The sequence below is a fragment of the Oncorhynchus tshawytscha genome, linkage group LG13 (genome assembly GCF_018296145.1).
Source record: "Oncorhynchus tshawytscha isolate Ot180627B linkage group LG13, Otsh_v2.0, whole genome shotgun sequence".
NCBI lineage: Eukaryota > Metazoa > Chordata > Actinopteri > Salmoniformes > Salmonidae > Oncorhynchus > Oncorhynchus tshawytscha.
The window spans coordinates 23,715,963-23,741,864 of NC_056441.1; the positions used below are offsets into that span (position 1 = coordinate 23,715,963).

Genomic DNA, 25,902 nt, shown 5'->3' on the forward strand with positions numbered 1-25,902 from the left:
TCTCTCTGTCTCTGTCTCTCTCTCTGTTGTTGTTGTTTTCTATGGTTCTTGTGTCAAGGTAACCTTCAGGGGCTTGTTCCTTGTCTTTGACATTTTAGTGCCTTGGTGTGCATCACAGTGTGTGTGTGTGTGTGTGTGTGTGTGTGTGTGTGTGTGTGTGTGTGTGTGTGTGTGTGTGTGTGTGTGTGTGTGTGTGTGTGTGTGTGTGTGTGTGTGTGTGTGTGTGTGTGTGTGTGTTTGTGTGTCCTGTTGTGAGAGAGCCACTGCCCAAACAGAGACACAGCTCGGCGGACACTATTAACTGCTGTGTAGAATAATATAATAATATCACAATAATATGATAATCAAGTCTTATAGCTGATTGCTAATTTGTTTACACTATATTTCTCTCTCTCTTTCCCCTCTGTCTCTCTATATATTTGGGTGATGATAGAGAGACAGAAACAAGTGTGCCCATGGATCAATTAAAGGTTTGTGTGTGTGTCCTTCTGCTGCTAATGAAGGTGACTAGGTCACTGTTCACTCTCCTGACACTATCAGTTAGACCGTGATGTGCTGAACTTGTGTAGCCCACAAATGAGTCACACACACACACACACACACACACACACACACACACACACACACACACACACACACACACACACACACACACACACACACACACACACACACACACACACTTGAAGGCACTCTAACACCAGCAGTCCTTGAGATATAGTCATCCATTCCACATAGTCATCCATAAATGATGTGTTATGTGTTAGTGCAGTATGAAGCTATTACTCATCCACTACATGCAAAACTATCTCCCTGTGCTGCACCATGTCCTCCTGTCCCTCCTGTTTTCAACCTCCCTAACTGAGCACCTGAAGCTATTACTCATCCACTACGTGCAAAACTATCTCCCTGTGCTGCACCATGTACTCCTGTCCCTCCTGTTTTCAACCTCCCTAACTGAGCACCCTATCAGTCCACTGGGGCAGCTATAAACCTGAGCTGCTTCACTGTTTGTGTATGTGTACTGCATTTTTGGTATGACACCATCACCTAAAAAGGCATACACAAGACCCTTAGATAGAGAACCACTGAGCAACTGCAATATTTCCTTGTATGCCTTGGAATGTTTTATTTTATTTTTTATCCCTAATTACTTGTTCCTTCTTGACTTTTCTGGGTCATGGTTATTGACAGTACTTCTTTGTGTTGTGTTGGTGTGTAGACGGTTGTGAGTTGCTGCCCAGATTGGGATGGAAACTCCACTCTCTGACATCTATTTGAGAGGATGAAGTAGTATGACAGGTAGCCTAGTGGTTAGAGCGTTGGGCCAGTAACCGGAAGGCTGCTGGATCGAATCCCTGAGCTGACAAGGTAAAAATATGTCCTTCTGCCCCTGAGCAAGGCAGTTAACCCACTGTTCCCTGGGTGCTGTGGATGTCGATGAAGGCAGCCCCCTGCACCTCTCTGATTCAGAGGGGTTGGGTTAAATGTAGTGGACACATTTCAGTTGAATACATTCAGTAGGACAACTGACTATTAATAGCTGAGTAACTGTAGAAACATAGCTTGCTAGCCTAGTGGGTTAATACACACACACACAGAGGATGAAAGCTCATAGAAGACATTCTGTTCTGATACCACTTGAACCAGACCTGGTGACTCTTCAGATAGCAGAGACAAAAGATGAATTTAGCTAAGCTCTGAGATAATGGAGAAAGATCCTGTGTTTCAATATAAAACTGGAGCACAACGGAGACCAAAGTGGGTCTAAAGTGGGTCAAGAAAATGTGTGCAGCAGTATGTAAGTTTACCTCTTCAGGAATAACTTTTCCCTCTGAAAAACAGGTGAAAACTTGGTAAGTCAATGCTTAGTACATTTTTGGTAGAGATCCTAACATTGGACGCTGTTGGCTGTGCCTCCACTATTCAATGTACCATAACTACTCCGGAATAGCTCTAAAGAAAAACAAAGATCTTGGACAGTGAAGAGATAATGATTCACATGGTCATGATGACATGAAAAACATCAACAAAGATCTTGAATAGAGAAGAGATCAATAGATAAATGTTTGTGTATCATGTGAGTGAATACAAACAAAACCAGGTCCATTCATCAGTTTCAATAAGCTGTAACTTTTATTGCACATTCCTGTTTGGTCTTGCAACGACCTTTCACCTTTTGAACTTTTGACCTCGGCCTGGACTAGACACTTCAATCGGGAGTAGGGTGAAGTTGCCCCAAGAAGCTGATCTAGGGGCAGATGTGCGTATTCCATTGTAATCGTGAAGGTTAGGATTTAGGCAGGGTAAGCTGATCCTAGATCTGTGCCTAAGGGCAACTTCTACCCGAGCAGTACCGAAGTCTGGAACCAGAAAAAGAAGGAAGGACATCAGTGATATCACAGAAGAGAGTAGGAAATACACGTGAGAGCAGAGAATCCCGATTGATCCTTCAGTTCCAGTGGGTTCCATAGAGTTCTGCTCCCAGTGAGATTAGTTTCTGGAGAATGTTGACATCATTGTCTAGTCCTTCTTAATCTGGTTCTTTGAAAGTCCCCTATAAAATATACAACTGAACACCCTCCTTCTGACACAGATAAGCATCATCATTCTTAGTTCGGATTTATTTATCTTTTTCTGTGACAATACCTGCGACATGCTTCAACATCTTCATTTTGGCAAACCACAAATAAATTAAAACACAAACATTCAAAGAACATAACGTGAAAGTATTTTTTAGGAAGTCGGAACGAAAAATATAAATACAGAAAACGGAAATCAAGAGAACAAGAGAAGATCAGCATTTTGCTGTTCGTTTTTTACCCCGTCGTCGTTTTTCCCGTTGTTTTTCTTGAAAAAAAGATAGCTAGCTACCAATCACTTACCACATGCAGATATAATACAACAGAACTGATTCACCCAGTTAGTGTCTGCAAACTAACGATCTAAACTATATCACAAAATGATTCTCTTTAAACCAGCAAACACCCAATTTGGAGATATTTTGTCTTATATTAATTCTTAATTTTACAGTAGTTTTCTCCTCTCATCGTAAGCACAGAGCAACGCCCACAGCCAACCCTGACTTGACTGTCCCCAACAGAAAAGGAAGAAGACCGTCAGCACTGACTTAGGCCTCATCCCATTGGCACCCTATTTCCTACATAGGGCTCTGGTCACAAGTAGTGCACTAGATGGGTAATACAGTAGGGTACCATTTTAAAACGTACCCTTTCTCATGATTAGATACCAGATGGGGATGTCTTTAACTGTGTCCAAGAGACCGTCACACACGAGACAACCACTCTCACACACATATCATCCCCCTGATGATGAACATCATCTATAAGGATGTACTGTATGAACATTGCTTTACACACAATGTAAAACAAAAAGTGAGTTTGTCTAGAACCCCCGACCCAGCAGTGCAGGATGTGTGTGTGTGTGTGTGTGTGTGTGTGTGTGTGTGTGTGTGTGTGTGTGTGTGTGTGTGTGTGTGTGTGTGTGAGCAGAGCAGGAGGTGTGACGTCATCACTCTCACTAGTTATTCATCTGACAACTCTCTGGTCAAATGTCACAGCAATTAGCAACTAGCTCCTTGTGGTGCTCATTCCCAGCCACACATTTACTGTACAGCATAACAAGAGGGATGTGGAGGCTACAGTGTGTGTGTGTGTGTGTTTGTACACACACACACATGCTTTTTTTCAGCCATTCTGGATTCCAGCTGACATTTCGAGGAGCTGGCGGTAAACATCAAAGTTTGCATCCCTCTCTCCTTCCCTCTATTCCTCCCTCTCTTCCTCCCTCTCTCCTTCACTCTATTCCTCCCTCTCTTCCTCCCTCTCTCCCCCTCTCTCTCCTTCCCTCTCTTCCTCCCTCTCTCCTTCCCTCTCTTCCTCCCTCTCTCCCCCTCTCTCTCCTTCCCTCTCTCCCTCCCTCTCTCCCTCCCTATCTCCCTCCCTCCAGACATTAATCAGGAGCTCACTGAGACACAGTCATCTCTCAGAGGGCACTTGTTTATTATTCCACCACTCCATCCTCGCCAGAGTTCTGCTCTGTCCATCCTAATTTAGGGGTGTTATCATCACACACAGCCATGCTGGCAGGTGTGTGTGTGTGCACGCGAGCCAACGCTAAATGCTGAGTGTGCATGTGATGTGCCAATGCACACACCTTTCAGGGGCCTGATTATTAGCTTGACCATCTGGTACCTAAATCATGGATTATGAATTATAGCTGCTGGTCTTCATCTATACATGATAATGTGACCAGAGAGAGAGAGAGAGAAAGGGGGGAGAGAGAGAGAGACAGCGAGAGAGAGACAGCGAGAGAGAGAGAGATACAGAGAGAGATACAGAGAGAGATACAGAGAGAGATACAGAGAGAGATACAGAGAGACAGAGAGAGAGGAGAAAGAGACAGTGAGAGAGAGACAGTGAGAGAGAGACAGCGAGAGAGAGACAGCGAGAGAGAGAGAGAGAGAGAGAGAGAGAAGAGACAATGAGAGAGAGAGCGAGAGAGAGAAAGAGAGAGAGAGAGAGAGAGAGAGAGAGGAGAGTGAGCAAGAGAGAGAGGAGAGAGATTGCTGTGGTTGACTGTCATTCTATTAATCGTACAGTCTCTGCATATAAAGCAAGTGATTTTTTTTCTCGTTGGAAATCAATAACCGTCTACGCAACACACTGAGGTCTAAATTTAGCCACAAAGAGAGAGAGAGGAGAATTAACGATAGAAAGCGAGATGGAGAGAGAGCACAGCTCTACATACATTACAATCTTCATGTTGCATTGAACTGTGAAAAACAGCACAGTCAAAAGAAAAGAACAGAGGAGAGAAAAATCAAATAAAAAAGAAGGGGTGAATGCATGAGCTGCACTGCACTGCCTGTCTATTAAACATCAACAGCCGGGTCAGGATTTAAATGATCAGGCAGACTGGATGGACTTCAGTTCAGTGCATTGTAGTGTCAGCTTAGAGAGAGCGATGAGGGATAAGAGGAAGGAAGGTGAGATGGGAGGGTGGGACAAAATAGGAGAGGAAGGAAGGTGAGATGGGAGGGTGGGACAAAAGAGGAGAGGAAGGAAGGTGAGATGGGAGGGTGGGACAAAAGAGGAGAGGAAGGAAGGTGAGATGGGAGGGTGGGACAAAGAGGTGAGATGGGACAAAAGGAGAGGAAGGAAGGTGAAGGAAGGTGAGATGGGAGGGTGGGACAAAAGAGGAGAGGAAGGAAGGTGAGATGGGAGGGTGGGACAAAAGAGGAGAGGAAGGAAGGTGAAGGGAGGGTGGGAGATGGATGGGAGGGTGGGACAAAGAGGAGAGGAAGGAAGGTGAGATGGGAGGGTGGGACAAAAGAGGAGATGGGAACAAAAGAGGAAGGTGAGATGGGAGGGTGGGACAAAAGAGGAGAGGAAGGAAGGTGAGATGGGAGGGTGGGACAAAAGAGGAGAGGAAGGAAGGTGAGATGGGAGGGTGGGACAAAAGAGGAGAGGGGATACATCTCCCTCTTCTCAGTAGTCTTTCACAGTCTTTCCACAGATCCCCACACAGTCAGTGTGGGTGTGTGGTTGGTGTGTGGTTGGTGTGTGTGTGCGTGCGTGTGTCGGAAACCCAATCCATCAACCGCTGTGACAAACACTCCGCTGACACACACACACACACTTTCCTGAATAAGTCCGTTCACGCACATCCCGCAGAACCTTCTACTCAGCCGAAGGAGGGATGAACGCAGAGAGAGAGGAGGGAGGGAGGAGTGCAGCGCAGGAGGGAGGCTTGATGATGACGAGATTATGACAATTATCGGCAAAGTGAAGACGAAGTAGGAAAGCGTTCCTTTATTTGTTCCTTCTGAAGTCTCAGTGAGCTGATGAAGACAACAACAAGAAAAAACCCAAAGCAACCGAAAACAACTGGAGCGGTGGAGTGGTATGGTCAAGGAGGAGGAGTCGAGTTAGCGTGGTGTGTCATGGTTAGCATGGCTAGCTAGCGTCATGGCCGGCCCGTCACCTCAGCCGTCAGACACAGGGGGGGAGACCCAGCCGTACTTCTCGTGGGTCTTCACCAGACTCTTAAAGGTGGCCTCCGCCTCTTTGCGGCTAAACGCCTTCTTGGACTTCCCTGCTTTTCTGCAGATACGCCCCTACGGAAAGAGAGAGAGAGAAAGAGAGGGAGGGAGAGAAGGAGAGAGAGATGATTAGTAGGGAATTGACGTCATTGATACATTGAAAACACACCCACACAGAAAGAGAGCGAGAGGGAGTGAGAATGAGTACAGTATCATCTGCCTTCTACACCTCACTGAGTCAATTATTGCTGAGAAAACAGAGACCCACAACCATCAACCATCCTTCCACAAGCTCCCTTGGTCCAACTCCCCAAGGTGACTACTAAGTCAGCTCTTTACATAAAAAAAACTTCCTTGTCACAGATATTCAACACCCTTATGTCACCAGTACTGCATCAAAAGGATGAATATCCTCATAAGGATGAATCGTAAAATTATTTTACAGGTGAATAATAACATACACTACATGACCAAAAATATGTGGACAGCTGCTCATCGAACATCTCATTCCAAAATCATGGGCATTAATATGGAGTTGGTCCCCCCTTTGCTGCTATAACAGCCTCCACTCTTCTGGGGAGGCTTTCCACTAGATGTTGGAACATTGCTGCGGGGACTTACTTCCATTCAGCCACAAGAGGTCAGGCACTGATGTTGGGTGATTAGGCCTGGCTCACAGTCGGTGTTCCAATTCATCCCAAAGGTGTTCGATGGGGTCGAGGTCAGGGCTCTGTGCAGGCCAGTCAAGTTCTTCCACACTGATCTCAAAGGAATCCCAACTCTGATCTTTTGCCAATTATTTGTCATATTTGATATGTATAAACAGCAACAACACCAAAAAACATCTGATCTTTTGAGTTCTGATTTGTACCACATCTGTATGTGGTTCCCAATGATACATTACGCAACCTCAGTCTGGACGCAGATTTTTTTCCACATGACTTGCTGTTACCAAAACAACCACCCAAAATGTAATGGAACAGTGACAGAAAATGGACTGAAAAAAAGATCAGACATGAAGAACAAAAACTAAATTGGGTTCTTACGGCCCTGCTATATATCAGCCATCAGGGGAACGCGTTTAAAGAATGTTATGGAAGCTACTGTGCTGCTCGCATTGCGATGCGTCCAATCTCAAGAATCAGCCAGCTTTAATTCTCAATGCCTGACACGCACTTTCATTCTATCTTGTGAATTGAAATAATGAAAAATAAAGTTGATTTTGGTTGTTTTCTGTGTAGCAGGTAGAATGTCACATTGAGTGACATGTGTAGTGTAGTGTTAGGGTGGATGTGTAAACAACATCTTTCACTCTCTTGAATGGGGAAAGATATGCTATTATCTAATCAAATGTGATAAAATAAACAAGCCATCCAAGATTTTTATTAATAAAAAATTTAAAAAATATTATTATTTACAAATTCTGTATGGATCTTGCTTCATGAACAGGGGCATTGTTATGCTGAAACAGGAAAGGGCCTTCCCAGACCATTATTCCTCCTCCACCAAACTTTACAGATGGCACTATGCATTGGGGCAGGTAGCGTTCTCCTGGCATCCGTCAAACACAGATTCGTCCATCGGACTGCCAGATGGTGAAGCGTAATTCATCACTCCAGAGAACACGTTTCCACTGCTCTAGAGTCCAATGGCGGCGAGCTTTACACCACTTCAGCTGACGCTTGGCATTGCGCATGGTGATCTTAGGCTTGTGTGCGGCTGCTCGGCCATGAAAACCGATTTCATGAAGCTCCCGATTAACAGTTCTTGTGCTGATGTTGCTTCCAGCAGTTTGGAACTCGGTAGTGAGTGTTGCAACCGAGGACAGATGATTATTATGACCTATGTGCTTCAGCACTCAGTGGTCTCGTTCCGTGAGACTGTGTGGCCTACCACTTCGCGGCTGAGCCGTTGTTGCTCCTAGACATTTCCACTTCACAATAACATTTCTCTAGCAGGGCAGAAATGTGACAAACTGACTAGTTGGAAAGGTGGCATCCGATGGCGGTGCCACGTTGAAAGTAACTGAGTGCTTCACTAAGACCATTCTACTGCCAATGTTTGTCTATGGAGATTGCAACCCGTCAGCAATGGGTGTGGCTAAAATAGCAGAATAAACTAATTTGAAGGGGAGTCCATACACTTTTGTATATATAGTGTATACATGACCACGGTTTTGGTGGTGAAAGCTCAGGTGCTTTGGATGCTGTTACAACATTCGATTAATGTTGAAGGAAAGAGAAAGGAGTCACTCTCGATTGCCAGAGAGAAGGAGCTACTCTGGAGACTAGATCCTCTTCTCAGATCCAACAATGAAACATTTCAACATCACAAATATGAAAAGAAAAAATATGGGAGATAATATTCTTGCGATGGCTGCAAAAAGCGTCCCACAAACAATTGAGTTAGTCAAAGAAGCAATTCCATCCAAACACAATCTCCCATCTTGGTAAAAAAAAACAATAACAACTGTATTTCCTACACACACAAAGGCTAATAATATACAGTATGTGGGAGAGGAGGAAAGAAGCGAGTGTAGGCGTTGCATGTGACGCTAAAGCTGGGATGATCTCTTAGCAACAGTGGCTCAGTCTTCTCTAAAGAGGATTGTGTGGGTGGGAGAACAAAATGACAAAACAAAAAAGCCCGGACTTTATCTTCAAAATATTAATATTTAGCCTCAGAGCCACAATAAGAGGCATACTAAAGCTAATATAAGATGCATGGCTGATTCTGCTTTTGGAGGCGTTGTGTGTTGTCTTAAATGACATCATCTAATTTATGATTCACCTCTAGAGCATAACGCTTTGAAGGGTCAACTCACACACACACACACACACACACACACACACACACACACACACAGAGAGAGAGAGATAGAGGTAGAGATAGAGAGATAGAGGGAGGGGGAGGAAGAGAGAGACAGAGCAAGAGTAAGAGAGAAAGAGAGGGAGGGAGGGAGAGAGGGAAAGAGAGAGAATGTGAGAGAGAAAAAGTGGGAGAGAGGGAAAGAGATAGAGAATGTGAGAGAGAAAAAGCGGGAGAGAGGGAAAGAGATAGAGAATGTGAGAGAGAAAAAGCGGGAGAGAGGGAAAGAGATAGAGAAAGCGAGAGAGACAGAGAAAGCGAGAGAGAAAAAGCGAGAGAGAGACAGAGAGAGAGAGACAGAGAGAGATAAAGAGAGAGAGAGAGAGAGAGAAAGAGAGAGAGAACACAGGCCAGAATGGCTCCTTGCCACCACCGCAGTAAATCAGTTTCCATTGGTCACACTCAAACCACATTAAAGGGTAATGTATTAAACGAGCGGTTAGTGTGTCTGTACGGTCATTTTGCGTCAAAGGGATCAACCAAATCTCAGTAAGGCTCTGGTCAAATGTTGTGCGCAATGCTGACGCTATCTGCAAATCAAATCAAATCCAAGTTTATTTGTCAAGTGTGCCGAATACAACAGGTGTAGACCTTACAGTGAAATGCTTACTTACAGGCTCTAACAAATAGTGCAAAAAAGGTATTAGGTGAACAATAGGTAGGTAAAGAAATTAAACAACAGTAAAAAGACAGGCTATATACAGTAGCGAGGCTATAAAAGTAGCGAGGCAACATACAGACACTGGTTAGTCAGGCTTATTGAGGTAGTATGTACATGTAGATATGGTTAAAGTGACTATGCATATATGATGAACAGAGAGTAGCAGTAGCGTAAAAGCATCTGAAATAGCACCCTATTCCTTATATTGTGCATTATCTTAGGATGCAATTTCAGAACCATTCTTTGTCTGGTCAAAAGTAGTGTACTACATGTGGAACAGGGTGTCAATTGAGACTCTGTTTCAGATTCAGCCATTTTGTGTCAAATGGCAGGCTTGTGTGTCTGGTCGGACATTTTGTGTCTTAAAGATTCTGGGGATGAGTAGGATGGGGTCATAATGCTGAGTGGTCAGGTGATTAGGAACACAGTTTCCATGTCTAAATGCGCTGGTTAATGAGACTCAGTGACTAAGACAGACTAGAACAGGAACATAATAAGAACAGGAGGATCATCAGCTCAGAAGGTGGGATCTTTCTCCTGTCTCACAGAGGAGACACACAGACATTAAGGCTGTATCTCAATAGTCAGAGTAGTAGTAGGCCTACTATCTCCTCACCTCCTTCTCAAAACCCATCGGAGGTGAAGGTTAGAGAGAAGGGACCTTTGGCTTTCTCATCCAATGGGTTTGAGAAAGAGGCAAGGAGAGAGGGGACGTGAGGAGTATGCAATTGAGATTCTCCCATAGACTATTGAGATTAGTGATGCACGGATATGACATTTTTGGCCGATACCGATATCCAATATTTTCCTTGACAAAAAAAACCAATACCGATACCGATAACCGATATTGACCATTTTTGCAGCCTTTTGAACATTCTAGTACAGTTAAATAGTTAACACACACACACACACATGGACGCAGCGGTCTAAGACACTGCATCTCAGTGCAAGAGGCGTCACTATAGTCCCTGGTTCGAATCCAGGCTGTATCACATCCAGCCGTAATTGGGAGTTCCATTGGGCGGCGCACAGTTGGCCCAGCGTCACCTGGATTTGGCTGGGTTAGGACGTCATTGTAAATAAGAATTTGTTGTTAACTGATTTGCCTAGTTAAAAAAAGGTTACCCACACAGACACAGACTGACCAAAAAGTTATTTTGTTGGCATTTACGTATGTCCCCATTACCAGTAAAACATAATCAAAACCTATTTCTTTCACTTACCATTTAACACTATTTGACGTGTCAAATAAATTTGTTTACCAATCAGGACCTGGATATGACTGCACGTCACATAATAATTTAACGCATTCATACATTTTATATGTAGTTATTACACATTGATTAGTTGACTAGTAACCGTGTCTTTCTCACAGGCTACAAGTGTAGACAGACACATCAGGGATGCAACTGTGGGCGTCCTTATCCAATTCCGAGGAGCATATTGAAGATATTGGGGGCGTCAGGGTAGCCTAGTGGTTAGAGCGTTGGACTAGTAACCGAAAGGTTGCAAGTTCGAATCCCTGAGCTGACAAGGTACAAATCTGTCGTTCTGCCCCTGAACAGGCAGTTAACCCACTGTTCCTAGGCCGTCACTGAAAATAAGAATTTGTTCTTAACTGATTTGCCTAGTAAAATAAAAATTGTCACAATGACTCATAGATACTAAGGATCAGCCACAACAGTGGACTTTTCGGTTAGCCTTCAAAATAAAAGTATGGCATAATTCTACTAGTTGTGTTCATTTGCATCACTGTCAATGACATACATTTATTTTGAAGGCAAACCTGCAAATTCCAATATTGTGCCCAATCCTTATTGTGGCTAGCTTCACAACACATAACCCAGTCCGGTCGAGTCTCATTCGCCAGATGAAGCTAGTTGGCTGCTTATAACGTTAGCTTTGAGCAACAGGTTCAAGTAGCTGGCTAGCTATTTATTGTCATGAACTGAAGTTCAATTTCAATAGGCGAACAACAAGTGGCAACCTAGCTAATACTTGCTTACAAGGATTCCTAAATCATTGCTAATAATAAAGAAAATGACTGCAGTTTCTACTGGTCATTGTTTTCAGGCTGGTAGTATTGGTGCTAGCTAGGTACCAAGCTAAAGTTAGCTACCCCAGAAGTTGCGGTCGAACAAATTATGCTTTATTACCAACGCGGTATTGTAAACATATCGCTCGTGGCTGGTGTTTGCTTGTTTGCAGACTTTTTAGTACATCTTTGACAGTTTCTCCTGTCTCTCCTCTGTGAGACAGGGGAAAGGTCCCACCTTCTGAACTGATGATCCTCCTGTTCTTATTATGTTCATGTTCTAGTCTGTTCTAGTTGGACACGCAAAGACCCATACGGCGTTCCATTGTATGTATGTTGTGACGCTATTACTGTGTAACTCCGGTAGGGCAACATCGGAAAAATAGCGCACTTGGTAGTGCTAACCGGTGCTCGACCAGTCGGCGAAAGCCAACATCCCCCACGTCAGAGAACGGTTGACTGTCAAGGGCAATGAATTCCATTATCTTGGCTTTAATGGATTTCGCCGTTGAGTTGTCTCGCTGAAATGTTGTTACTTTTTCAAATGACTGCTTGACTTGTTGACTGCTTGACTTGTTGACTGCTTGACCCACACAGCAGATATTGTGGGCTAAATTGGGAATGCTGTGTTGCACGTATAGAGCAAAATTGAACGTGGCGTCATTACGTCATGTACCTACGTTATATAGGTATGCACGTCAGTTTTGACATCGGTGTTGCACATCAGTGTTAAACTAGACTTCCGATATGTTCACCTATATATCGTGCATCCCTAATTGAGATGCTCAATAAAGACACTGTGTCAGCAGTAATGGCCACCCTTTCTCAAAACCACTAAAATGAGTTGAAAAGTGAGAGAAATGTCTCGCTATTTTACCAGGCAAAATAATCCAGTGAAGACATGACTTCGAGACAGACAAAGCCTCTTATCAATAACTCATTGAATTCCTGAAACCTAGGACCCATTCCAGAGAGGTGAAAGCTCAACTGGGCGAGACTGTTTAGCTTGCCTAACTAATCGTTACCTTGGTATAATCATGTCTGTGTTTCAATAATGTGCCAGTTGACTCTGTTACAACCACTGATTTATATATCCACTAGATAACTGGCAGGGGGCACAGTTTTGAAGCCACTGTGCCTTCATCTCGGCACTCCCCCACCGTAGTAGAAAAATATTTTGAAAGCTATAGAAATGCATTTATTAATGTCTATATTCGTTTTTGACAAATGTATTTTATTATAGACACCTTAATGCAGACTTTTAAATTATATTATATGAGCCAAACATTTTTATTTATTATATAAAATCATTACCCTTAAAGTATAGTTTTTGGAGATTACTATTGTTACTGCCCCCACTACAACAAAAAATACTTGAAACATTAAATTGAAATACTATAGAATTCCATTAATTCCTATGGAGGACTGTTCCTACTAGGGAGTGCAAATATGGCCGACCAGTGGCTTCAAAGCCTCTCAATGGCTAATGCATAGCATCAAAAATCCAGGGTTTATATACATCATTGGTTACAGCCCGACACGGTTTGTGGCCATCTTTGCCATGGAGAGAGGTTGCCAGGGCGATCGAGAAGAGTCATTACCTTGGTGATTAATACCAGAGGACGACTGGCCAGTGGCCACTGGTTTAACACACAACCATTATTAGAACAATTTCAATACACACACGCATGCACAGCTAAATTCATCAACCTCGTCAATTATGACCAATTAAACAATTAACAAATGACATTCAAAACAATTTCCTGAATTGTCTTGCACTGATTTAATTCAACTGGATATCACAGCCATTTGAGAGCTAAGCCTTATTTCCCCTAATCAACATTGCCTGGAAGAGAGCAATGTAGAGACTGACTACCGCATTGTTTACATTACATCAATCAACAATATCACTCCACCGGCCAGCACACTCCATTAACGTGTGACGATTATGTCTGTCCCCCTAGCCACTGCACAGCGATTATTTCCTTCCCCTTGGCTGTGTGACGATTATTTCCGTCCCGTCTGCCCTGTGCAATTGGTATTTCCTTCCTTCCTTCCTGTGTGTGTGTGTGTGTGTGTGTGTGTGTGTGTGTGTGTGTGTGTGTGTGTGTGTGTGTGTGTGTGTGTGTGTGCGCGTGCATAGGGACTGAAATAAATCGTTCCAGCCCCAGGCATGTCTGGGCTGACTGACGCTTAACAAGACTGAAATAACAGAGAGAGCGAGAGAGAGATAGAAAGAGAGAGAGACAGAGAGAGAGGGTGAGAGACGGAGGCAGAGAGGGAGAGAGGAAGAGAAAGAAGGAGCAAGAGAGATGGGGAAGAGAGGGAGAGAGAGAGAGAGAGAGAGAAAGGTGTGTTTGTGTTTGTGTGTGTGTTACATCCAGAGTGTGCTTGAGGCTGTACAATACAGTTGTCTATCATTGTTAATCTAGTTCACTTAAGCCTTCCCTTCCTTGCTTGCTCACATCCACAGGGACACACACTAGTCCGTTGTGTGAAGTGAAGTGGTTGATGGGTAATCTTGTGAATGGAGATCAATGGGCTGGGCGGCGGGCACTCCGATCAGGGCCCCAGTGTATCTTGGTAAGAGGCTTTGGGCTTGGGATTATTGCGTAACGCCTAGCTGCATGTGCCAGAGAATCGGATCAAGCTAGAGAAACATGCTATGGTACTGGAGAGCTGGGGATATTGTCAACACATCACTGAAGACTTGTTGACTGTGGAAATTCATGTGTAATATGCAAATAGTTGTGGGTTTAGTGATGTCTGACTGTTTGTAAACCGCAAGTAGATACAGCACCAGTCAAAAGTTTGGACACACCTACTCATTCAATGGTTTTTCTTTATTTTGACTTATCTACATTGTAGAATAATAGTGAAGACATCAAAACTATGAAATAACACATATGGAATCATGTAGTAACCAAAACACCATTATCTCAACCAGCTTCACCTGGAATGCTTTTCCAACAGTCTTGAAGGAGTTCCCACATATGCTGAGCACTTGTTGGCTGCTTTTCCTTCAGTCTGCGGTCCAACTCATCCCAAACCATCACAATTGGGTTGACGTCGGGGGATTGTGGAGGCCAGGTCATCTGATACAGCACACCATCACTCGCCTTCTTGGTCAAATAGCCCTTACACAGTCTGGAGGTGTGTTTGGTCATTTTCCTGTTGAAAAACAAATGATAGTCCCACTAAGCGCAAACCAGATGGGATGGCGTATCGCAGCCAAATGCTGTGGTAGTCATGCTGGTTAAGTGTGCCTTGAATTCTAAATAAATCACAGACAGTGTCAACAGCAAAGCATGCCCACACCATCACATCCACCTCCTCCATGCTTCATTGTTTCTTGGCCCAAGAAAGTTTCTTCATATTATTGGTGTCCTTTAGTAGTGGTTTCTTTGCAACAAATCGACCATGAAGGCCTGATTCGCGCGGTCTCCTCTGAACACTTGATGTTGAGATGTGTCTGTTACTTGAACTCGGTGAAACATTTATTTGCGCTGCAATATGAAGTACAGTTAACTCTAATTAATTTATCTTCTGCAGCAGAGGTAAGTCTGGGTCTTCCTTTCCTGTAGCGGTCCTCATGAGAGACAGTTTCATCATAGCGCTTGATGGTTGTTGCAACTGCACTTGAAATTGACTGACCTTCATGTCTTAAAGTAATGATGGACTGTTGTTTCTCTTTGCTTATTTGAGCTGTTCTTGCCATATTATGGACTTGGTCTTTTACCAAATAGCGCTATATTCTGTATACTACCCCTACCTTGTCACAATACAAATGATTGGCTCAAATGCATTAAGAAGGAAATAAATTCCACAAATTTAACAAGGCACACCTGTGAATTTAAATGCATTCCAGGTGACTACCTCATGAAGCTTGGTGAGATAATGCCAAGAGTGTGCAAAGCTCTCTTCAAGCAAGGTGTCAACTTTGAATCTAAAATATATTTTGATTTGATTAACAATTTTTTGGTTACTACATGATTCCGTATGTGTAATTTAATAGTTTTGATGTCTTGACTATTATTCTACAATGTAAAAAATAGTTTAATTTTTTTTTAAATTAAAACTTAGAATGAGTGGGTGTGTCCAAACTTTTGACTGGTACTGAATATAAAGGGTGTAGGGTTTCTAGACTTTTAATAATCTCTTCCTGGTAAAAGATGAAGTGTAAAAAAAGCAAAACATTTGAGAGTGAATTTGGTCTTTATTCAACAAAGGTTCTCTCTGGACATGGTTATGTTAATGGCCGTCATGACCACTGACCTAAATAGCTGTGATAACGTGTGATAACGTGTACTCCGAGCATGCGCTGACTAACTGGCAAGTGTCTTCACTGAGATTTTCAACCTCTCCCTGTCTGAATCTGTAATACCAACATGTTTCAAGCAGACCACCATAGTCCCTGTGCCCAAGAACACTAAGGTAACCTGCCTAAATGACTACCGACCCGTAGCACTCACGTCTGTAGCCATGAAATGCTTTGAAAGGCTGGTCATGGCTCACATCAACATTATTATCCCAGAGACCCTAGACTCACTCCAATTTACATACCGCACCAACAGATCTGTATATAGCAATGATGTCGCTCTTGCTGCTGATGATTCTCTGATCCACCTCTACGCACACAACACTATTCTGCATACATCTGGCCCTTCTTTGGACACTGTGCTAACAAACCTCCAAATGAGCTTCAATGCCATACAACACTCCTTCCAACTTATTTTAAATGCAAGTACAACTAAGTGCATGCTCTTCAACCGATTGCTGCCCACACCTGCCCGTCCGTCTAGCATCACTACTCTGGACAGTTCTGACTTAGAATATGTGGACAACTACAAATACCTAGGTGTCTGATTAGACTGTAAACTCTCCTTCTAGACTCACATTAAGCATCTCCAATCCAAAATTAAATCTAGACTCAGCTTCATATTTCGCAACAAAGCCTCCATCACTCATGCTGCCAAACATACCCTCGTAAAACTGACCATCCTACCGATCCTTGACTTCGGTGATGTCATTTACAAAATAGCCTCCAACACTCTACTCAGCAAACTGGATGTAGTCTATCACAGTGTCATCCATTTTGACACCAAAGCCCCATACACTACCCACCACTGCGACCTGTATGCTCTCATTGGCTGGCCCTCACTACATATTCTTCGCCAAACCCACTGGCTCCAGGTCATCTATAAGTCTATGCTAAGTAAAGCTCCGCCTTATCTCAGCTTACTGGTCACCATAGCAACACCCACCCATAGCACAAGCTCCAGCAGATATATTTCACAGGTCACCCCCAAAGCTAACACTTCTTTTGGCCACCTTTCCTTCCAGTTCTCTGCTGCCAATGACTGGAATGAATTGCAAAAATCACAGAAGCTGGAGTCATATCTCCCTCTCTAACTTTAAGCTTCAGCTGTCAGAGCAGCTCACAGATCACTGTACCTGTACACAGCCCATCTGCAAATAGCACACCCAACTACCTCATCTTCATATTATTACTTATCCTCTTGCTCTTTTGCACCCCAGTATCTCTATTCTCTACTTGCACATCATAATCTGCACATCTATCACTCCAGTGTTAATGCTATATTGTCATTATTTCGCCTCCATGGCCTATTTATTGCCTTACCTCCCTACTCTTCTACATTTGCACACACTGTACATTTTTCTATTCTGTTGACTGTACATTTGTTTATGTGTAACTCTGTGTTGTTGTTTCTGTCGCACTGCTTTAACTTGGCCAGGTCGCAGTTGTAAATGACAACTTGTTCTCAACTGGCCTACCTGGTTAAATAAAGATGAAATAAAAAAATTCAAAATAAAAGATCCACAGCTGAAGAAATCTCTATTGCACGCCACACTGCCCTTTCACACCTGGACAAAAGGAACACCTATTTGAGAATGCTATTCATTGACTACATCTCAGCGTTCAACACCATAGTGCCCTCAAAGCTCATCACTAAGCTAAGGACCCTGGGACTAAACACCTCCCTCTGCAACTGGATCCTGGACTTCCTGACAGGCCGCCCCCAGGTGGTAAGGGTAGGTAACAACACATCCTCACACTGATCCTCAAGACAGGGGCCCCTCAGGGGTGCGTGCTCAGTCCCCTCCCGTACTCCCTGTTCACTCATGACTGCACTGGCAGGCACAACTCCAACACCATCATTAAATTTGCTGATGACACAACAGTGGTAGGCCTGATCACCAACAACGATGAGACAGCCTATAGGAAGGAGGTCCCAGACCTGACTGTGTGGTGCAAGGCCAACAACCTCTCCCTCAATGTGATCAAGACAAAGAAGATGATTGTGGACTACAGGAAAAGGAGGACCGAGCACACCCCCATTCTCATCGACAGGGCTGTAGTGGAGCAGGTTGAGAGCTTCAAGTTCCTTGGCGTCCACATCACCAACAAACTAACATGGTCCAAGCACACCATGCCAGTCGTGAAGAGGGCACAACAGTCTCCCTCAGGAGACTGGAAAGATTTGGCATGGGTCCTCAGATCCTCAAAAGGTTTTTACAGCTGCCCCATCAAGAGCATCCTGACTGGTTGCATCACTGCCTGGTATGGCAACAGCTCGGCCTCCTACCGCAAGGGCCAATTTCGAGTTTTCATAACAATCGGTAATCTGCATTTTTGTATGTCGATTATGGCCGATTACATTGCAATCCACGAAAAGAATGCGTGGCAGGCTGACCACCTGTTATGCGAGTGCAGCAAGGAGCCATGGTAAGTTGTTAGTTAGCATTAAACTTAACTTATAAAAAACAATCAATCTTAACATAATCACTAGTTAACTACACATGGTTGATGATATTACTAGTTTAACTAGCTTGTCCTGCTTTGCATATAATCAATGCTGTGCCTGAAATTGTGTCACTTTTCTTGCGTTCAGTGCATGCAGAGTCAGGGTATATGCAGCAGTTTGGGCCGCCTGGCTCATTGCGAACTGTGAGAAGACCATTTCTTCCTAACAAAGACCGGAATTAATTTGCCAGAATTGTACATAATTATGACATAACATTGAAGGTTGTGCAATGTAACAGCAATTTATAGACTTAGGGTTGCCACCCATTCGATAAAATATGGAATGGTTCCGTATATCACTGAAAGAATAAACGTTTTGTTTTCGAAATGATCGTTTCCAGATCTGACCATATTAATTACTTAAGGCTCGTATTTCTGTGCGTTTACTATATTATAATTAAGTCTATGATTTAATATTTGATAGAGCAGTCTGACTGAGCGGTGATAGGCAGCAGCAGGCTCGTAAGCATTCATTCAAACACCACTTTCCTGTTTTTGCCAGCAGCTCTTAGCAATGCTTGAAGCACAGCGCTGTTTATGACTTCAAGCCTATCAACTCCCGAGATTAGGCTGGCCTAATAGTCCTATAATTTCTAAAATAACAACAACCTAAAACTTCTTAACTGGGAATATTGAAGACTCATGTTAAAAGGAACCACCAGCTTTCAAATGTTCTCATGTTCTGAGCAAGGAACTTAAACGTTAGCTTTTTTACATGGCACATATTGCACTTTTACTTTCTTCTCTTTTGCATAATTTAAACCAAATTGAACGTGTTTCTTTATTTACTTGAGACTAAATTATTTGCATTTATGTATTATATTAAGTTAAAATAAAACTGTTCATTCAGTATTGTTTTAATTGTCATTATTGAAAATATTTATATATGTATAAAAATCGGCCCGATTAACCGGTATCGGCTTTTTTTGGTCCTCCAATAATCGGTATAGGTGTTGAAAAATCATGATCGATCAACCTCTACTACAGAGGGTAGTGCGTACTGCACAGTACATCACCGGGGCCAAGCTTCCTGCCATCCAGGACCTCTATACCTGGCGGTGTCAGAGGAAGGCCATAAAAATTGTCAAAGACTCCAGCCACCCTAATCATAGACTGTCCTCTCTTCTACTGCATGGCAAGAGGTACTGGAGCACCAAGTCTAGGTCCAAGAGGCTTCTAAACAGTTTCTACCCCCAAGCCATAAGACTCCTGAACACCTAGTCAAATGGCCACCCAGACTATTTGCAATGCCCCTCTTCTACGCTGCTACTACTCTCTGTTTTATCTATGCATAGTCACTTTACCTACATGTACATATTACCTCAATTACCTTGACACCGGTACCCCCTGTATATAGTCCCGCTATTATTATTTACTGCTGTTTAATTATTTGTTATTCTTATCTCTTACTTTTTTGGGGGTCTTTTCTTAAAATGGAATTTTTGGTTAAGGGCTTGTAAGTAAGCATTTCACTGTAAGGTCTACTACACCTGTCGTATTCGGCGCAGACAAATGAAAATGTATTTGATTTGATAATGCTGATAATCACCCACGGTCAAACCACTTCTAAAAACCATTCAGTGCTTGAATTGGAGCGGTGCAGCTCGCATGTTCTACAGCTTGAGTACCACTTATAGAATATTCACTCTAAGATATGAACTCTGGTACTGTCAAATTAAAGAACCAGCACCTTTTTAATTGGTCTTCAATCTGAAAACCTAAAGTCTTCTTCTGCTACCCTGGGGTCTAGTACACATCCATGTGGAAACCATAGGAATCTATTGTCTTTCAACTCAGTAACTACATCATCGTCCCATTCAGGAGATGGTTGTTATTGGAGGTGATCATTTTTATCTCAAGCAGAACCACCACAGGGAACCACAGAGTAGCAGTACTAGTGGCACTAGAGGAGGAATTACTTTGTGTTAGTTTCACATTCAGGATGTGGCAAACCAATCACATGGGAAATCAGGAAACACACATACAGAGATGCACAAGCAAAGACACATGCACACGCACACACTTGCATAATTAATCAATATTGTTTTCATTAGCAAACCTGAGGAGGAAGGCACTGTGAAGTTAATTAGTGTATACTGACTGCAGAGCTTCTCTCTCTCTCTCATTCTCTCTCTCTCTCTCATTCTCTCTCTCTCTCTCTCATTCTCTCTCTCTCTCTCTCTCTCTCTCTCTCTCTCTTTCTCTCTCATTCTCTCTCTCTCTCTCTCTTACTATCTCTCCATCAGAGTGTAATCAGAGAGATAGGATGGAAAAAACAACCGACTAATCCATTTCTAGAACCTTGTGATGTTCTGTCTTGACTGATACTGAAAAAAAAGAAAAAAGAAAATGGTGTACTCTGAATACGTGTGTGTGTGTGTGTGTGTGTGTGTGTGTGTGTGTGTGTGTGTGTGTGTGTGTGTGTGTGTGTGTGTGTGTGTGTGTGTGTGTGTGTGTGTGTGTGTGCAATTTTAAGGCCTCAACCAGTGGGATGGAGATGAGAACCACTACGTTCACAGCTGCTTCTGCTCACAATGCATCATTAGGATCTAATTGGCTCGTAATACATTATAAATGTATTAAGTGTAAATGAAATACTTGAGATGAGGTGTACATCACCAATCTATATTATTGATGTCTTTGCTATGGATCCTTTTGGGTGTTTTTCCTTACATTGCCCATGCATTTACGATTGTGACCACATCTTATGTGTCAATGTACCTGAATTATTTGAAGTGATATGCACAATATCAATGCATAATATTGAAAACAGAACCACCACACATACCTTTGTTTTACATTGTCCATTAGACTAAGCATATTTTTCTTCCTCTCTAATAATTCATACATTTAATAGACCTATAATAACACCTGCATGACCCAATGTCAACTGGAATTCAACTGAAATACTGTTACATCATCAAAGGAAAAAGGGAAAAACTACCACTGGAGGGAAATCTGGTGACACGCTTACATAAATCCCTCCTGTCATAACGCTGTCATAACAATGACGTCACATGTGACGGGCAAACCCGAACCGTCAGTCAAAGCAGCTAGATTCAAGGAATGTCAAGCAATAACGTTCTAATGCATGAAATGCTCCACTTGTTCATGTGGTGTATTTCATGCATCAGCGTACTGATTGAATAGGATCAGGTCAACAAACATGATAAATTACAGGGAAATGATCATATTTGATGACAGAGGGGGTGAGAATGTAGCAGTGTCTGATTTACATAAGTTCTGCTCAGTCTGTCTCTGTCAAAGAGGACAGGACAGGCGAGAGCACAGAGGAGAGACAAGCTACTGACTGACTGGATGATGCTTGGTCAATGTGGTTCCAATGACTTCATGGGCTACCTGCAGTAGTTTAATTACATTTTTTATTACATTTTTACATATATGATTTCAAATCATTCCTGTAGGCTTGAGGAAATGAAACCCTCATGCACATGTATTCTATATCTGGCCAATAATTAGATGATCTGGAGTGACCTTGTCATTTCTATGGTAGGCATTTTCCCCCCCCTTAATGGTGAGGATTTCTGGAGGTGATAAAAGATGATGCATTCCAATGAGGAGATAGGAGGAGGAATATACATCTCACACAGAGTAGAGAACATTCAGAGCACAGCAGCGAAATGGCGGCTGTAATGTCACGGCTAAAGATGAATCACGTCTGAGATGGGGAGATGGATTCTTGCCTCTCTCTTTCTCTCTCTCAGAGCTGGGGGAGAGATTTAGGTCTCACTAAATGAGATCCGTATCACAGTAAAACACCATTCTGATTCTGCTCAGTTTGGCAGATATGAGCAATGGCAAGCTGCAACTAACTCTCACAGTCTCATGACAGAATTAGACGTTCATCCAAGTTTCTCAAGCATCAAATTTCGAAATTGTTGCAAAGATCAAATTTCAAAGTTTTAAGGTTAAGTTAAGGCATTAACTCCGAAATCATAAAGTACAGGCTGACGTTTGGGATAGGGTTCAAACAAAAACCTCAAAAACAACTTTCTATTACTGGATTCCAACTGGCAACCTTTGGAATCAGAGGCAGGTTTTTTTGCCCATCCGTGTCCACAATGCAGTAGAAAAAGAGAAACCTACTTGAAAGTAACAGTGCTCAGACATGGATGGACGTCGAATACTGGTTTGTATCATGGATGGACCTCGAATACTGACTTGTATCATGGGTGACCTAGCTGCAACTACTTCGTATCGACAGGTTTTATGCAGTATGGGTTCACTAAATTAACATTATGCATGTTGCATGAGTGTCAGGTATGAACATTCAACACTAAATATTCAGCGTCTGCAGCGTCTAATGTTTCAAAACACACACGGGAAGAATGTATTAATAAAACAAATATCCTCACCTGTCCTTTTACCAGACTGGCCGCAAATTGTCTCATCACGGCTTCCACTGTGTAGGCGCTGGACCATCCGCGGGGGGTTAACAACTCCATACATATCGCTCCACCGTCCAGAACGTACCCGTTTTCCAACCGGGGGGTGAGCACCCGCATGAATGGCGGAGAGAAGGGGAAATTGTCGGGGAAAGAGACATTCAGCAGAATGAACTCGGTGTTTGTTTCTTTCATGTCCTGCCACAGCGCCGAGTCTTTGTCCACCTGGTGGAGCTTGACGTTCCAGTCAAATAGATTGTCGTCGACCAGCTCGACCGTTATAAAGTTGTCTCCCAACCGCCGGATCTCCTGGAGTTCCTTCATAAGTCTCCTCGTCCGGACTTGGGTGCAGTGCTGCCGGTGAGGGGCTAGTGGTGGTATTGAGGCACTGGTCGCTGATTTTCCAACCCCGATCCCACCTCCTCCTCCGCCTCCCATCTGCTGTTTCTCATTGGCGTCCTTGCCCTGTTGCTTATCCTTTACGGACGGTTTGTCATTGCTGTTGTGCTGGTCCAGCTTCTTCGCTTTGATCTCGGGGGTGCTGAGGATGTTGTTCGTCTCGTTGGTGGTCTGACAGTGCTGCTTAGTGTTCTTCGTGTTCCCCTTGATCCCCTTTAGTGAGCCCTGGTGATGCTTGGGGTCCTCTGTGTCCCGGTCGTGAAGACGAATCAGACCGATTTTCCGCAGTAGAGTGGCCATTATGTTTTCGCCGAGCGCAGGGCGATCGAAATTCACGATTCTCCCTTTACAGACAACCACTGATGTTAGACTGTGGAACCGTAAAAAAAACGTCAACAGTGTGCCGCAATCGCTCAGCTATACTGCAGCCTCTGGACAGACGCTTGCATGTAGCCTAGTCTTTCTTCAGTGCATCATTCCGATGAGGTCCGACTGAAAAAACACACAAGCCATGAATACACTGATGAACTGCTGTCTAATCGATTTGCAGTCTAATAAATCTGCCACTGAACGTAAAAAATAATCATATTCAATAGTAGCCTAGTGGACTGACTGTGTTGTGGCTATTGACTGCATTCCTAGTTGCAATGGCTGCTTAATATCTCTGCTATTATCCAAAAGGCTACAAAGCGCACCGAATAGATAGCTGCTTTGAAATAAGCCTATACACTATTATGTATGTTAGAAACGAATATAGTTAACACATAGAACACCAGCTTCTCTATTTTAATATAGCCTACACGTCGACTTACCATTTATAAGTCCGTTCGGAAAAATGTAGCCTTTGCGACGAAAAGGCGAATCTGCAGCAGCTATTACAGTAGAGAGGGATATCAAACGGTTACTATCCAGCAACGTTCGCGTTGACGTGACCTGGAAGAGCGAGCTAAAGCCTTTGATGTAACTGCAGCTGCCGCGACACTATCTGCTGAGGACAAACCAACTCCACTAATCCTTGGCGAGGACTCACACAATCCTCGTTAGCTCGCTGCGCTCACACACATATAGCAGTAGCGGAACGGAACGACCGGCCAGACGTGGGTTGGCTTTGGCCGCTCTACCTTGTTGGAATGGATAATGCTGTGGACTGGAGTGAGAGCGATAGATGTGGACGGAAGAGGAGAGCGTGAAAGTGGGCTGGGCTTTTTAGCCAATGTCATCCTATCAGCCGATACATAAGGTCGTTTTCCCCACTCCCCTATAGATCTCCCCTTTGCAGGCCTATATGTCTCAGGGTGGGGTTCAATTCCCTTCAATTCCAGTCAAGTCAGAAAGTAGGGTGATGTCAGCATTAGTGGGACATCAGGTGTTGTGGTACATTTGTGTTTGAGGGTACTGTTCTGTGTTGATTTTGCAACCCAATCACAATAAATGTTATTGGGCTGTTGGTGAATCAATTAAAATGTTATTTGGCATTGCTTCGTAAACAACAGGTATACTAACAGTAGGGTTGGGTAGGTTACTTTCTAAATGTAATCCTTTACAGTTACTAGTTACCTGTCCAAAAATGTAATCAGTCACGTAACTTTTGGATTACCCAAACTCAGCAACGTAATCTGATTACATTCAATTACTTGTAGATTACTTTCCCCTTATGAGGCATTAAAAGAAGACAAAAAGGTATGTTACCACTTGAACGACATCTACTGCAGGATAAATCAATGTTAAAGTTTACATAGCTGGCCATATGTGGATATTACATTTGACTTTATGGGTTGATTATGTAGGCTTCTTCTAACCCATCAATTTCTACTACATATAATAATACGGTTAAATTATATCTTTATATTAAAAACCAAGGTCTATCAGATTCCAGTCATTCCAATAAATGTTATACCCCTTGATCTTCAAGAATAGGACATGGAAATATGGAAGTATAGATTAGCCAAATTGTTCTCCCTGAGCATAACCCCAAAACTAAGGATTTATTAGCCAGCCCTACTCTGTTGTTTATGATTTTGTTGTCATGGAGGACTGATTGGGCTCATTAATAAATGCTGTCCTCATAGAACGGCATGCTTTGAGCACCACTGAAAAGTGCTATTTACATGTGAAAAATAAATGCTGTATGCTGAATTTGCTGTAGGCCTATTGTTTACCTTTTTGTTGGTGACACTTTGATATCGTGATAATATGCAGCTGTTTAAATCCACAGAAGAAACAATAACAAAACGGTTGCCCCGCCTCTGTTTTGGGTAAAAAGCTGAGGGATGGGTCTGGAAAAATGAAACCACTCTCAGATTAATAGACAGAGCTATGGATGCAAGGACTGACCATCCATGATATATAAAGTATTCTTTTAACCATGTTATGAGGTTATACCGTGTTTGTTTACAGTTATGATGTTTACAAACATTGGAGATATACAAGCTTATATTTTGGGTTTTCATGGAGTGTGACTAAATTCATGAGGCATTTATTTATAAGTTATATTCTTCAATAATCAATGGATACATATAGTACCAGTCAAAAGTTTTTAATCACCTGCTCATTCAAGGTTTTTTCTTTATTTGTACTATTTTCTACATTGTAATAATAGTGAAAACATCAAAACTATGAAATAACACATTTGGAATCATGTAG

The 25,902-nt window shown here is 42.9% G+C and overlaps 1 protein-coding gene across 3 annotated transcripts; it reads right to left on the reverse strand.

Moving 5' to 3' along the window:
- Nucleotides 1-5,397: 5,397 nt before the first annotated feature.
- Nucleotides 5,398-24,516, reverse strand: LOC112264513 (ubiquitin-conjugating enzyme E2Q-like protein 1). 3 transcript variants are annotated; one of them, XM_024441166.2, is made up of 3 exons: nucleotides 24,072-24,506; nucleotides 22,831-23,629; nucleotides 5,398-6,139 (listed from the first exon to the last, which is right to left on the reverse strand). In XM_024441166.2, the coding sequence occupies exons 2-3, from the start codon at nucleotides 23,557-23,559 to the stop codon at nucleotides 6,008-6,010; spliced, it is 861 nt and encodes a 286-aa protein (XP_024296934.1). In that variant the 5' UTR covers nucleotides 23,560-23,629; nucleotides 24,072-24,506; the 3' UTR covers nucleotides 5,398-6,007. The 3 variants fall into 3 exon arrangements, with proteins under 3 accessions (XP_024296934.1, XP_024296933.1, XP_042151376.1); XM_024441165.2 differs by having other exon boundaries at nucleotides 22,831-23,751; nucleotides 24,072-24,505; XM_042295442.1 differs by lacking the exon at nucleotides 5,398-6,139 and adding an exon at nucleotides 21,855-22,181 and having other exon boundaries at nucleotides 22,831-23,751; nucleotides 24,072-24,516.
- Nucleotides 24,517-25,902: the final 1,386 nt, after the last annotated feature.

Bases quoted from the DNA above. Each gene is read 5' to 3' on its own strand.
- LOC112264513 (XM_024441166.2), bottom strand. From the start codon at position 23,559: ATGGCCACTCTACTGCGGAAAATCGGTCTGATTCGTCTTCACGACCGG. The intron at 6,140-22,830 runs GTGAGGATATTT...CTCTTTCCGTAG, and splicing joins CCAGTCTGGTAAAAGGACAG to GGGCGTATCTGCAGAAAAGC.